The sequence below is a fragment of the Geotrypetes seraphini genome, chromosome 14 (assembly GCF_902459505.1).
Source record: "Geotrypetes seraphini chromosome 14, aGeoSer1.1, whole genome shotgun sequence".
NCBI lineage: Eukaryota > Metazoa > Chordata > Amphibia > Gymnophiona > Dermophiidae > Geotrypetes > Geotrypetes seraphini.
This window is the reverse complement of record NC_047097.1, coordinates 15,385,582-15,400,090: the sequence shown is the minus strand read 5'-3', so window position 1 is coordinate 15,400,090 and position 14,509 is coordinate 15,385,582. Positions and strand designations below refer to the sequence as shown.

The 14,509-nt window shown below is 43.0% G+C and overlaps 1 protein-coding gene across 9 annotated transcripts in view; it reads left to right on the top strand.

The window, feature by feature from the left end:
* UNC13C (unc-13 homolog C) overlaps positions 1-14,509 on the top strand; it is a 769,821-nt gene that overhangs the window by 51,542 nt on the left and 703,770 nt on the right. Inside the window, exon 2 of one of the 9 annotated variants that reach the window (XM_033920491.1) lies at positions 2,176-2,257. The exons of the other annotated variants lie outside the window; for them this stretch is intronic. Coding sequence (XP_033776382.1) covers positions 2,235-2,257 — 23 coding nt within the window. The 5' untranslated portion in view covers positions 2,176-2,234. The remainder of the gene's footprint in view (positions 1-2,175; positions 2,258-14,509) is intronic. 9 annotated transcript variants of the gene reach the window in all.

Genomic DNA, 14,509 nt, shown 5'->3' with positions numbered 1-14,509 from the left:
CCTTTTTTGTTTTTCTTCTAAATAGAATTGTAACTTTTTCCCCCCTTCCTCCCAACTCAAGTTTGTCTTGTCTCTAAGAATTTTGTCATTTGGTTTGTCCTTTTTGTAATTCACACTTTTCTTTTAATAATTTTGTACATCGCTTAGCAAACCGATTAAGCGATCCATCAAATTCTAATTAACTTGTAACTTAGAACAGGAAGTAGGGCTTGGGATCCCCGGCGGCATCTTTGGTGCAGGCAGAAAGGAGGGCATGAATCCCTGGTGGTTTTGGGGGAGAGGGGCAGACAGGCAGGAAGGAGAGCATGGGATCCCTAGTGGCAGCCATTAAGGAGGAAAAGGGAGTGGGAGACCTTCACAGTGCCTCATACCCCCCAACAAGCAGTTTGCATACAGCGTGCTGAGTAGTGCTGCCCAATTCACGATTCAAATCGATTCACCGATTCAAATCGGGTGAATCGATTTGAATTGATTCAATTTTAAGAAAAATCGACCTCCCAATTCAATGGCCGACCCTTCCCCCGTGCCTTCCTAAAGTAGGAGCGGCAGCGCTGCCTCTTGCTGGCCGTTCACTGCTGTTCCTGTTTGAGGGGGGATGGGTCAGTCAGAAAGGCCTGAATGTTTCCCCAGCTTCCTTGCTCTTACCGAATTAAGCTAATACGGCAGCCTGCAGGATCGCTGGTGCTATAGCAATACTTGCAGCTACCAGTCATCCTCAGGTGCACGTTCTTTCTTCTACAGTCCCGCCCCTCGTCTGACATCAGGGTCAGGATCGCGGCAGAGGAAACGTGCTGCTGAGGATGACGGCAACTGCAGGGATCTCTACAGCACTGCAAGCTGGCATATTAGCTTAAGGTAAACGCGGGGAAGCTGGGGGAGCAGGCCTTCGCGGTGGGGGGGGGGGGTAGGCCTTTGCAGCGGGGAGGCAGGCCTGTGCAGAGGGAGGAGAAGGAAGAGTGCCTTTGCGGCAGGAGGCAGGTCTGTGCAGAGGGAGGAGGAGGAAGGAGTAAGAGAGGAGAGATGCCAGACCTGGGGTGAAGGGAAGAGAGAGACCAAACCAAAAAGAGGGGGAGGAAAGCAGAGGAGAGGTGCTGGACTAATGGAGAGAGGAAGAGAGAAATGCAAGACCACAAGGGGAAGGGTACAAAAGGGACAGATACTGCTCCAAAGTAGGTGGGCAGGGTGCAGGATGGCAGGAAAGATAGTAGGAGAAAGCCTATACCTGGGGAAGGAGATACAGGAGGTAAGGAAGAGAGAAAGAAGAAGCTGGATATGGGGAGAGATAAGATGCTGGGCATGGAGGGAGAATAGAAACAGGGACACAAGGGGGACAGTACTAGAGAGAAGAATAGGGACAGGAATACAGAAGAGAGATGCTGGATAAAAGGGTAGTTGAGAAAAGGAGAGATGGTGGATCTGTAGATGTTGGGGTCCATTGCTGCAGCTGCGGGGGATGGAGATGAACAAAAGGAAAGATGCCAGACCTCCGGGGGAGGAAAGGGAAACAGAAGAGTAGGACAGAGATGGAAGATGGATGGTTAGCACCGAGAAAGAAGCAGATTCTGATCAGAAGACAACCAGACCAACATGGGACCAACATGATTTGAAAAATGACCAGACAACAAAAGGTATGAAAAATAATTTTATTTTGTTTTGTGATTACAATATGTCAGATTTGAAATGTGTACCCTTCCAAAGCAGGTATTAGACCACGTACGTGAGCTAGGATTTAACAGAGAGAGGAAAAGTATTTTTTGTTTGTTTATTTTGTTTACACCATAGGACCAGTGTGGGTAGGAGAGGGCAAAGGGGATGAAGAGGCTATATAATAAACCCACCAGGATGTTTAGAAAATACCACTCAATTGGGCAGGAAATTCAAATCGAAAAATCGATTCAAAAGGCTGAATCGAAACGAAATCTTTTTTTTCCTGAATTTGGCAGTACTAGTGCTGAGAAACTCTGGTTTAGGAAACACCAGACTTCTGTCCTACTTTTCCCTGCGGCATATTGGCTGGTACGGAATGTCTGATCAATGGTGTCTCCTAAGCTACTGATCCTGCCTCTTTGCAGCTTATTGGCTGATTAAGGAATACCTCACCAATAAGTTGCAGGGGGAGGTGGGAGTAGTAGTTGCAGAAATACACAACCGTTCTTCTTGCTTTCTCCCTGATAGATAATACCGGGGCAGCATAAAATGGCCAGGCGGAAGCAGGCCAGAATGTAAGGCAAAACATGGAGGGAAGGAGACAACAAAGGTAGGGGGGAATGATTTTATTTTTTGAATTTAGTGATTTAATTATGTCAATTTTGAGAATTTACATTTGCTTTCAGCGTGCTTTGTGTAGTTTAATTTTGTGGTTAACCATTATGTGTTGTTAATGAGATTATATTGTATATCTGTGAAAAATGAATGAAAAAATATTGTTACAATTAGTAATATTATGGGGGCGGGGTCTGGGGTGGAGATTGGGTAGAGATGGGCAGGGTCTGGCCCACAACTTAGCCCAGTGTTCTTCAACTGCCAGTCCACAGAATGATTCTTTTATTTCTGCCGGTCCTTAGGTGTAAAAAGGTTGAAAAACACTGATTTAGACTTTAATTTCTTTGAATGAATAGAATGAAAATGATATAAAATTACTTGCTTGTTTGTATGTGCGTGCGCTGAAGGAAAGTGGAGAGAGAGTGGGCTGAGGACGCTGAAGGGAAATGGGGAAGAGAGAGTGGGGAGAAGACACTGATTTATAAATTGACAATTGTACAGAATATTGTTTCTTTTTATACTTTAATATAATAAGTTCAATATAAAACAATTCAAGGCTTGTGTGGATGGAATCAGGTGGTTTGTGGGGATGGGGACCGATATTACGGGGATTAGTCCAATAAAATTGTATTTTTTTATTTCTCATTATTTGTTTTATTTTTATTTGTCAATTTGAAAAGTGGTGATTGTCATGTATCAATTTTTTCAAATTTACATCTACTGTCTTTATATTTTGCACAGTATTAGAGGACATGTATTACTGTTTTTGTGGTGTTGTGGTGTTGTATTGTATGCAGAGTCTGGTTTCTTGGCAGTTCAGTTTAACTTTTGTCTACATATTTCTATTTTTAGTTTGTGATTATTCCATATTGGGTGAGGGTGTATCTGTCTGTGTGTATGAAAGGGACATGGCTTTCTGATAGTATTGACTGTACAGGATCAATTGACTGTGCAGAATCTGACTTGTTTAGTTTTACAATGTATGTTTTGGTGTTCTAGTGCTCACTGCAGTGTTTAAGATGCTGCCTTTTCCTAGGTACACTCTTGTTGTGCGATATGTGGATTGTTACTAAAAAATCATATTTTTCATATAGATGGGGGGGGTGTCAAAAAATGATGGGCCCCGGGTGTCACATATGCTAGGTACTAGCTACTACAACTCAGATATATTGAAAACCAATGTATGTCAAAACAACACTTTCAAATGGGAGACTAAAGTGGGAGCCATTTTTTGGACTTTTTGTGAAGCGTTCACATTCGCTCTCTACAAGACTGATCGGTCGGGTCACACCCTGATGTAGCCTGTCGGTGAAACGCTGGCCTTCGTTGGTGTGCCGATCAGCCTCAGATAAGTGGATTTTTCCTCTATCTATATTATATATATGAGAAGCACAGTTTTTTACCTCAAACTGCTCAATTTTGAATGAAGGTTTTACCTATGAGGTTATCGCCTAACCACTTGTATATCCACCATTGTGGTGGTGGGGAGGCCTTTTTCTGAGGTTTTTTCCTTCTTTTTGAGCAATTAGAAGCTAATACTGGTTTCCCATTTGTTTCTGCAGAAATTTATATTATTATAACATCTTATGACCACTTTAGTCTCCCATTTGAAAGTGTTGTTTTGACATATGCTAGGTACGCCACTGCTTCAGAACACACCACTATGCCACGGCACACATTTTGAGAGTCACTGGTATATTTTGTTGATTTTATGAAGCAGCAGCATGGAGATGAAAGGAAAGCTGGGCATGTACCAATGAAAACATATAGCCTGAAGTCAGAATCTCAGTGCCTGGATTTCTGATTCTATAATTACTCGGCAAAATAGAATGAAATTGGCCTGCATAAGGTGCAGCCTGTAAATAGCAATGGAACATAGGACAAACAGCAGTGAAGGGATCATGGAAGCATTAAAGGAATGAATTTTATAAAACCATAAGGGTATAAATGACCTCTTTATTAAATACTGACAGGCACACTTTGGAGTGGACATGCACAGGAGCAGAGTTTGAGTATAATTAATACGTACATATATAAATTATAAAATACATGAATCTTCATGCATATGTGCCTAAAACAGGTATAAATGATTGCACTTACAGCTCCGCAAACATGGAACTCCCTCCCTATTTACTTAAGAGAAGAAAACAACTTAGATAAATTTAAGAGCAAACTGAAAAGCTTTCTTTTCAAGGATGCTTTTCATACCTAAAAAAAAAAAGCTTGATTTAGAGTTTCATTTCATCTTCAGAACCTTTTTAAGGTTCACTGTTTATTCCCGCCCTATTGTTTTTTTTCACATAATTGTCTTCTTTTCTACTAGCGATATGTATTTCTTACCCATCCTCTCCTCTCGTTTTAACATATTTGTACTGTTTAGTTCTTATCATGTTACATATGTTTAGTCTATTTGTTTTGCTGCCCTTTTAATTGTATATAATTTTAATGATTTGTTCATCGCTTAGAAATTTGAGTAAGCGATCAATCAAATATGCAATAAACTTGAAACTTCACTTACAGTCAAGGTATATTTCCTGCCACATTTGCCAGTATTTTTTATTTTATTTTTTTTAATATTAGTAGAATTATATCCTCCCCACTAAACAAGACAAAAATTCCAACCAGATCAAAATCAAGGAAATATGCAGAAATTATACCTCTAGAAGTGCTGCAGTACTTACTCATGGAACCCTGTTACTCATGGCTCCTCTTACGAACCATGGCGTTTGAATATTGACCCATAAAATTTTGTACCCTAATGAAAGGTAATTCTGTAACAATGCACCTATTTTTAAAAATCCTATAAAGAAGAGTATGCTCCCAGGCCACATCTTAAAGGGTCGTCTTAATGGTAGTAAGATGCCCTCTCTCCCCAATCTGTCAACTTTCTCATAAAACATTCCCCCACATCAGTGCCCTCCAAAACCATACCCCTCTCTGATTCAAGACTCCCCCCACCCTGAAGTTTCCCCCACTCTGATGTGACCCCCCTCTTTGAAGAGATGTCCTAAGTTTGTCTTCCCCCACCAGGAACCACTCCCCCAATTTGAAGCCACTAGTAGTCCCCCTCACCCAGACCTATCTTGGCTTTTCCCTAGTACCTAGTGGGTTCTGGGCAGAGACAATACCCAGTCACTGCTGCCCTTGATGGCAACTGGAATCAGACCCTTAGTGGTAGTACTGCAAGATTACTGCTAGTGGCCACCTATACTTTTCTAGAATATGGTAAACAGTTCTTCCCAGTATTTGTCTATAAGAAAATTGCTTAGTACTTCTGGCCCTTCAGGATACAGTTTTAAGACTGTAAAGTCTGAATATGAAAAGTGCACTTGCTTTTTCAGTGGATAAGCTTTCATATGGAAAACAGCATTTGAAACTATGATCTAAGGGGCTTTTTTTTTTTTTTAAACTAAAGTGTGGTATTCTTTTTCATTTACTAAGCAGCAAGTGCCCTAATTACCATGCAGTAACTGCAAAGTCTGTGAGTAACTAGGGTTACCAGATGTCTGGATTTCCCCAGTCACATCGTCCTTTTGAGGACATGTCTGGGGGTCCGGGTGGCTTTTCAAAGCCTGGCATTTTGTCCAGGTTTTGAAAAGCCTCATCAAATCGCATCGGGCAGGGAAGAAATCTGCGCAAGCATGGATGCCACACGATGACATCATGTGCAGATTGCCTCCCTGCCCGACAAGAGCAGGCAGTGGGGGGCACTGAGGCGGGGCTAGGGTGGGACTGGGGGTGGGTCTGGGGGCAGGATTAGGGTGTTACAGGGCAGGGATGGGTGGAACTGGGTGACAGGAAGCAGGGATACACATACCGGCTCCTATTTAGGAGGTGGTAAGTGCAGCCATGCTATGTACATCAGTGACATGTAGAAACTTAGGCCTAAATTCTCTATTACTGCGTTTAACTTAGGCGTGCTTTGGACGTCCGCTGCAAGTGAATAATTACGGAGTTAAGGGTCTTAATTGATGTTAATTGGGTAATTAACGACACATAGACGTCCCTAGGTAGTACATAACGAACTAACGTCTATTGAACGCATAGTCCCGTCTGCAGCTCTGGACGTGGGCGTTCCGTGGGCGTTCCGTTGGGCGTACCAAGTGGGGACGCTAGATAGGCGCTACTTGGGCGAACGCGTGCGTCTAAATCTCGTGAATTATGTAGACGTAAGAAACCCTGGTCTAGCTTGGATTTCAATGCCGTTTCAACTATCGTAATTGCGGCTCTTTGTTAGACGCGAGGCAGACGTCCGCTGTGTTTTTCATCAATAATTCCAATAGTGAATTTCAATAGGTATATTTCATCTTTTCTCTGTCCGAATAAATATAATGACACCATAACAATGGAACACATTATATTGCATGGATAACAAACCACATTTCATCCCAAACCATAATATAATTTTCACATGGCTTTTACAACCCCCTTTTTTGTCTCAACAAACAGCACTGCAATCGGCTCTCTTTTGAAAGCAAAGAAAAACCAGCACACATTATCAGCACTTAAAAAGAGAATAAACAGATACACACCTTAACAATCCAGCTTCCCTCATTGCAAAATGGAGGTGTTCAGTTGCACAAAACTGACCTCATTGTGACCTCATCAATCTGCATCTTCCAGTAATATGCCACAATTAAAAGACGTGGTGGGTGTTGAACCCACAACTTCTGGATGTTAGCAGCACAGGCTGGGCTCCTAACCGATAGAGCTACAGCTGCTTGACTGAACTGTCCGTGCTTCATTAGGTATCATATCAGGATGAACTCAAATAAGTTTAAGCAAAGGAATGCCTAAAGATTTGGAACGTTTTCAAGTAGAAAACAAATATGAAATATGTATTAAAGAATTGCAGCACAAATAACGCCTAAACGGAACCGATTATTTACAGTCCTATATGCATTAGTACAGTGCTTAGAATGAAGATTAGCGTGTGAGAAAAACGGAGCTCCACCTCACATGCATTCAAGCACACTTGGGAATATGGGTTTGGGGCTCAGTGAAAGCAGCCTACTATGACATTATAGCTAAACTCCTTTTCCCTTAGCACTTCACTAAGATATGATATGACAAGGGAACCAGAGGAATTGGAGCTGTGGGTCAGTGAGGAAAGGCACTCTCTACCAATTGTCCGGCCTTTGAGGGTTCAAATCCCAGCCTGTATTTTACTTGTGGCGTATCTGCCTTCCAGGTGCACTTTGATGATGCTTTCCACTTCTTATAGGAGTTGAATATAACATTTCTCCATTTAAACATGGCATACGTTGTTAGTTTTGATCGTGGTAAAGTATACATTTCTGAAATGGTGAAGAAATGGCAGAAAGCGGTATAAGCAAATCCAAACTGCTATAAGCACAAGAAAGCATTTGTAGCTCAACACGCTAATGCTCCTTTTCTGAGCTTTGCCATCTAAAACTCCCCAGTTCGACTCCCACCTTTGCTAATTTTAATAAGGTCCTAGTTTTTTGCTATTAGCTCTTATAACATTTCCCTTTGCAGGCAAACCTATTTTCAACTTACCATGGCTCGGACATCCTAAGCAGTGATGAGAGACACCTTTCCTCTGACAGCAAGATGACATTTGTGGATCGCCTGGTTAATGTGCTCTCATCACTGCTTAGGATGTCCCAGCCATGGTAAGTTGAAAATAGGTTTGCCTGCAAAGGGAAATGTTATAAGAGCTAATAGCAAAAAACTAGGACCTTATTAAAATTAGCAAAGGTGGGAGTCGAACTGGGGAGTTTTAGATGGCAAAGCTCAGAAAAGGAGCATTAGCGTGTTGAGCTACAAATGCTTTCTTGTGCTTATAGCAGTTTGGATTTGCTTATACCGCTTTCTGCCATTTCTTCACCATTTCAGAAATGTATACTTTACCACGATCAAAACTAACAACGTATGCCATGTTTAAATGGAGAAATGTTATATTCAACTCCTATAAGAAGTGGAAAGCATCATCAAAGTGCACCTGGAAGGCAGATACGCCACAAGTAAAATACAGGCTGGGATTTGAACCCTCAAAGGCCGGACAATTGGTAGAGAGTGCCTTTCCTCACTGACCCACAGCTCCAATTCCTCTGGTTCCCTTGTCATATCATATCTTAGTGAAGTGCTAAGGGAAAAGGAGTTTAGCTATAATGTCATAGTAGGCTGCTTTCACTGAGCCCCAAACCCATATTCCCAAGTGTGCTTGAATGCATGTGAGGTGGAGCTCCGTTTTTCTCACACGCTAATCTTCATTCTAAGCACTGTACTAATGCATATAGGACTGTAAATAATCGGTTCCGTTTAGGCGTTATTTGTGCTGCAATTCTTTAATACATATTTCATATTTGTTTTCTATGAGTTAAATCAAACTTCAGAGGGCTTGGACAGGTGTTGAAGAATGATCCAGTTAGGGGGGGATGTTTTTGGTGGGGGGAGGGTGTTCAGCATGAGAGAGAACAGGTTGCATTAACTATTAGACAATGGGCTGCACATAATAAAAGCTGAAGCAAAATATTGATATGTAAAGGCAAGGCTAAAGAGTTACCAGGTGTCCTGGCTGAGAAATGAATATAACCTATTTGCTAACCTTACTCAAGACTTGAACCCCCTGATGTATGGACGATGAAAAAAGCAATGCCTTAAGGCATAGAGTTATAGAGGTAACTTTGTTTAGAACATAGAGCTTAGAGATGTGAAGGAAATGACTACAACGTCACTACAGCTGTATATTGCAAAACCACATCCAATGCACATCCAATTAGATTTGAATCCTAACGGTTTCTATGACGTCCGCCGCTAATTAGGCGTGCTTAGTATATAGAAAGCTTTGGCACAGCCATTTTCCCTATGTAAGACCCCCTCATGTGAGTTGGTGTTTGTGGTGTTCCGTTTCCTCAATGATGAAACTTTGTGCTATGAAACTTGCCTGTTCTCCTTTATACTCCCTTCTGCCTTTGACACTCCTCCCCACCCCCATTATCTGTATTTCTTTCGTTTATGGATTTTTCTGGGTGTTGGTGTGAGGGATTGTTGAGGACTTAAATTTTGTGTTAAGTGTGGAGGGGAATCAATTGTTAGGGAAAAGAAGGGGCCAGGCCAGGTTACACACAGATGCCTACACCCACCACTCTCCCTGCTTTCAAAATGTCATGGTCTGCCCCACTTCCATTTTCCATATCTGCAACTCTCCATGCAAGAAATTCGATTTCCGTTTTGGAGCCATGTTGTAAGGTGAAGATATCTTTTCAGGCTACTTGTAGAACACGTTCAAACACACCCCCATAGAATAGCCAATGAGGTGTGATAGGCGTGGTTAGGAAGCGGGCCAAGGAACCGCACCCGAACGGTGCCCAATAGGCATTGAGAAACCTTTCCCGTCCTACTGACGTCAGACGTTAATTAGGCGTGCATGGGTATAAGAAGGTCCAGGTGAGCAGTGTTTCTTTTCTATTCTGTTCTATTCCTTATGCAGATGTTTGAGACTTTACTCTGTCTTAGTCTTTTACTTTTTTTTTTCCTATCTCTGCCTCCCATTTCTCTCTATTCCACAGAGCCATTAACAAGCTACATGTCATTCTAATATGTTGTTTTATCTTTTCTAGAAGTAGCTCAGATAGTAAGTCCAGGTGAGAATGATATTTTGTAAGCTACTTAGGTGTCCTTATGATAGAACTAAAGAAACCAACCAGCAAAAACTGACTTCTCTTTATGGGCTTTCATTGTGTGCTATTGTTTATAATAGTTATTTTATTTCTGATATCTCTTACTCTTCATTCCACAGGGCTGACAAAAATGACTGAGAAGACTGATAAAGACCATGCTGGTAGAAATTTTGCTGGTAGAAATATGGATATATAAGTAAAATGGATGTGTTCATACATCTGAGAGGGTTTACTCATAGAGCTAAAGTTAATTCTTTGTAGAATCAAATTACAGGCAAGTTAAAATCAGGTGAGGAATGGTTCTGTGTACTAACTCATTGATAAGAACAGGTTGGGTGTGTTGGGGGGGGGGAACACTGCCATTCAGTGGACATCCAATCAGTGTACATGGTTCAGGTGGAAAACTCCTAATGAGTGGCTAATGGCTGCCATTTTTAATAAGGAGTCTAAAGGTATGTTAGCACTTCTGTTACTTCTAGGTGTGTGTTCTGCCACAACTTCAGTGTTTCATTTTGGAGACATAGATCTTTGTTAACAGTTTCTCTATTCTTCATTTCAGGTTAACTCTGCTCATCAGCTCAGCACACCAGCTTGCACCTAGCCAAACAGTTGTAGGTGAGAATGATACTCTACTATTCTTCACTTGAGTCACTCTTCTGATGAGTGAAATAAATGTTTCACACTTCTATTGTTCTCTTCACACAGGTATCCTTGATGACTTTCAGGAACAATAGTAAATTGATAATGTTGGCCTCATAGAACACCATGGCACGCATTCCTGCTGTTATATGCACACAAACAGCAGCTCAACATAAATGAGGTTAACACATTGCTTCAGGGAAGGGAGGATAGATATGGACCTTGGGGGTTGAACCCACTGTTTGTGAACCTTGTGTAAACCAGCTTCTCCTCTTTTCTGTTTTCAGGTGTCTTAAACAGGCAACTGCAGTATTGTCAGATGGAGTTTTGTATTACTGAGAGCAGTGCAGCTGTGAGCATCTTTGTGGTTTCCACACCTGCTTAACCAAAATAGTGCAGCTCAAGAACCAGGAGGATAGATTGAGGTATGTGGCCTTTACTTCCATCACCTTCCGTGAAAGGAAGAAAAACCCACATGTCTCATTTGGATTCTCCTGGTGTGGAGCCAACTCTTAGTAGCAGTAACCCTATTCCTTAACAACAAATCTACCACAGTGACTTATATTTTCTTCCTTATGTAGCCATTTACTTTGGAACAGGGACTGCCTTATTTTGCACATCATAGCTGAGATGTCGTTATCTACCTATAGTTGCATATACCCTTGCATTCACTTACTTTTTTCCTAGATTCTGCAATGATTTGACATCAGAGTGGCTAGCAGGTAATAGAATGAATGACAGACCCCAATAAAGATTGTCAAACTTTCTATATGTCACCTTCTTGTATATTGAAAAGGGCCCATTCAGCAGTCCCTCCTGAACCCCTATCTACCTTGGACTCTGTCCACTAAACTGCTGATGCTACATGGTTAAAACCACACAGGAAAGTTTAAACTATAACCATCTTTTTTATTAAAATATAAACTTTTTAAAACTTTTAAAAACTTAAAACTTTTTTTTAAATAACTATTTACATACACATAACACAGGGAAAGAGGGTAGGTGCCCCCCAAGAGCAGCTTGAGCTACCTCAGGCGAGGGGGGCGGAAGGAGGTGCAGTCAATGAGAGGGTGTATGGCTGCTGGCACCATGCCCTCTTTCGGCTACCAGCCGCAAGAGGGCATGTTCCATCCTCTCCACACACCCTCTCATTACCTGCACCTCCTCCAAGATGGCAGAGTAGGCCGCCATCTCCCTGGCTGCCCCCTCCTGAGGCTGGTCGGGCTGCTCCTGGGGGGGAACAGCAAGGAAAGGGGGTGGGATGGGAACAGGAAGGGCAGGAGAGTGAGGGGAAGGGCTGTGGGTGGGGGAAGGGGAAGGTCCAACAGGGGATGGTGGTGGTGGTCCAGGAGGTAGTGGTGGGGCAGGCGGTGGGGGTCCAGGGGGCAGTGGTGGGGCAGGCAGTCCAGGGGGCAGTGGTGGGGGCAGTGGTGGAGGTCCAGGTGGCAGTGGTGGAGGTCCAGGGGGCAGTGGTGGTGTGGGCGGTCCTGAGGGCTGCCAGGCCTCCTCCTCCTCCTCTTCCTCCTCCTCCATCTCCTCTTCCTCTGCTGAGGACCAGGGTGGGGCTCCCTCCATCACCTGCGGGGCCTCCTGAGGGGGTGCCTGCGGTGCTGCTTGACAAGAGAGAAATAGGATACAGTCAGATATGTCGACAACACTTTTGAACATGACATTATTTACTACGTTATTTTCTTCAAATGCTAATAACAGGATGCAAAGCACCTACTCCACTGTAAACATCAAAATGTAGCGTAAGTAAGTGAGGCAAGTAGAACACCATAAAGCCATTGTGACATGATATCACAATAGCAGCTTTACTGCAGATTTTATGATTAAGAATGGTTGACAGCTACTCAAGCATTTTCATCTATTTATTCTGGTAGGCTGATCACAAAGAAACACACGCTGGACTCATTACTCACCGGCTTGTGCACGCAATTCCTCCCTCACCCCCTCAAGGAAGGCCCGCTCCTGGCGCCTCAGCAGTCGCCCCCTTTTCCTGAGATCCTCAACCTGGATAATAGAGAGAAAGAAAGAACAGAGAGGGAGGGATATGATGAGTGCCATCTAGCACTATGGCATAACATGTTTACTTAAGTATTGACCTCTATAAGCACAAAAAATGGAGTACACTGCCCTCCAAGAGCCCCTATCCGCTTTGGTGTCTGCCTCCACCCCCTTCTGCCACATGTTTTACATGAATTTATTCACGTACACCAGCATTTCCCCTTTCTGTGCTGGAGGCATCGCTATCTCTCTACTGTACCTGGGACAGTGGGGGGGGGGGGGGGGGGGGGGGGTGTGAGGTGACATGGACAGCATCACAAGGAGGAGGTGGGATTGAACTCACACCCCCAGGGTGCTGAGGCTGTAGCCTATCAGCACTGCCCCACATTACAGCATGTCCTGGTGAGCTTACAATCATGCAGCAGGGGCAATAAAATAGTTTGGTCAGAAGGAGCAGCGTGGCTTGAAACCCCTGACGTCAGGGTACTGACGCTGTCACTTTAAACGTCATGCCACTATCTCCCTAGACCAGCAGATTGATACAGGAGTGTTTAAGGTATTTGAAATGACATAGCAGCACTTTGGCAAAGTTGATGTCAAGATGTTTCGATTACAAATGTGAAGCTTGTGACCCAAAAATTAGTTGTGTGCATGTTGTGAATGGAATAGATGCCTTCTAGGAGCTGAATTTGTCATTTGAAATCCTACTACTGCTCCTTTGGGATGTGCTTTAATTTCAGTATTCAATGTAAAAGATTTATTATGCACAATTGTAGTTTTTAAAAGGAATCAAAATTTACCCACAAAAACATGAACAATTTGATTGAGACAGGTTTCCATCATTACATTTTACATGATTATTTGTGAGGGCCTGACTTGGAATACTTACTTCCCTGGGACAGGAGGCTCTACGATTATAGCGCCGGGTCAGGCGGCTCCAGGAGTCCCTGAACTGCAGGTATGACCTGCGATGGCCTGCCACTCTGAAATAATGGTGCTCATGCACTAAAAAGAGCCTGGCCAGTAGCCTGGAGTCTTCAGTGGTGAAGTTTGGCTGTCTCCTGGCAGCCATTTTAGGAGAAATAACTGCGTATGAAGAACGGGCGATTCTATGACGTCACAACGCATAAAAACGCGATGACGTGTTTGTGCCGCTTGGGCGTGCTTGCAGCAGCCGCTCCGCGTTACATCAACACTATAGATTATATCCTAAACCACGCCGATATAGCTGTTACACAAAAAAGTACAGCAGAACGCTTAGAAGCTTACCATGTAAACCTAATGAAACTTCACCTCCCCCAAACACAATGACAATTTGTAAATTAAATAAATGAAGATTGGGAAGTGAGGTGCACATATTTTAGCTTAGCTATGCATGGGTGGGTGGAAAAACAAAATCATATTCTGTCTTTGGTAACCTTAGTCAGGACTTGAACCCCTGACCTTTGGGGAAGATACAAGCAGTGCTTTTAAGCACTGAGCTATGTTGGGGACTTGGGAATGGGAGTCTCCAGAAATGGCTTTAGGTACAAGCTTTGACAAGGGGTAATCATTGCAAGTATCTACAGGTATATTTGATCTAAGAACACCCAAGGAACGTCCAAAACTATTTCAAAATTCTAACGGCTTCTATAATGTCAGATGCTACTTTATGGTTAGGGTTAGGGCTACAGTTAAGTAGCTCGGTAGCTCAGTTAGTAAACAAGCTGTACCAGTTATCCATAGGTTATGAGTTCAACTCGCAGCTTGTCTTTTACTTGATTATAACATGAGGGGTTTATGCTGCAGGAGTGTGTTGTTGGGGTGTTGCAGGGGTGTCTAGGATGACACAGAATAGTCACTTGCATTTTCTACAATGCATTTGAATTTCTTAAGATGAAACCTTAGTGAGGCGGGGAGCAAGGTCACCGCAGCCTCACACCTCAGATGAAAAGGTTAATTTATGAGCGATCTGG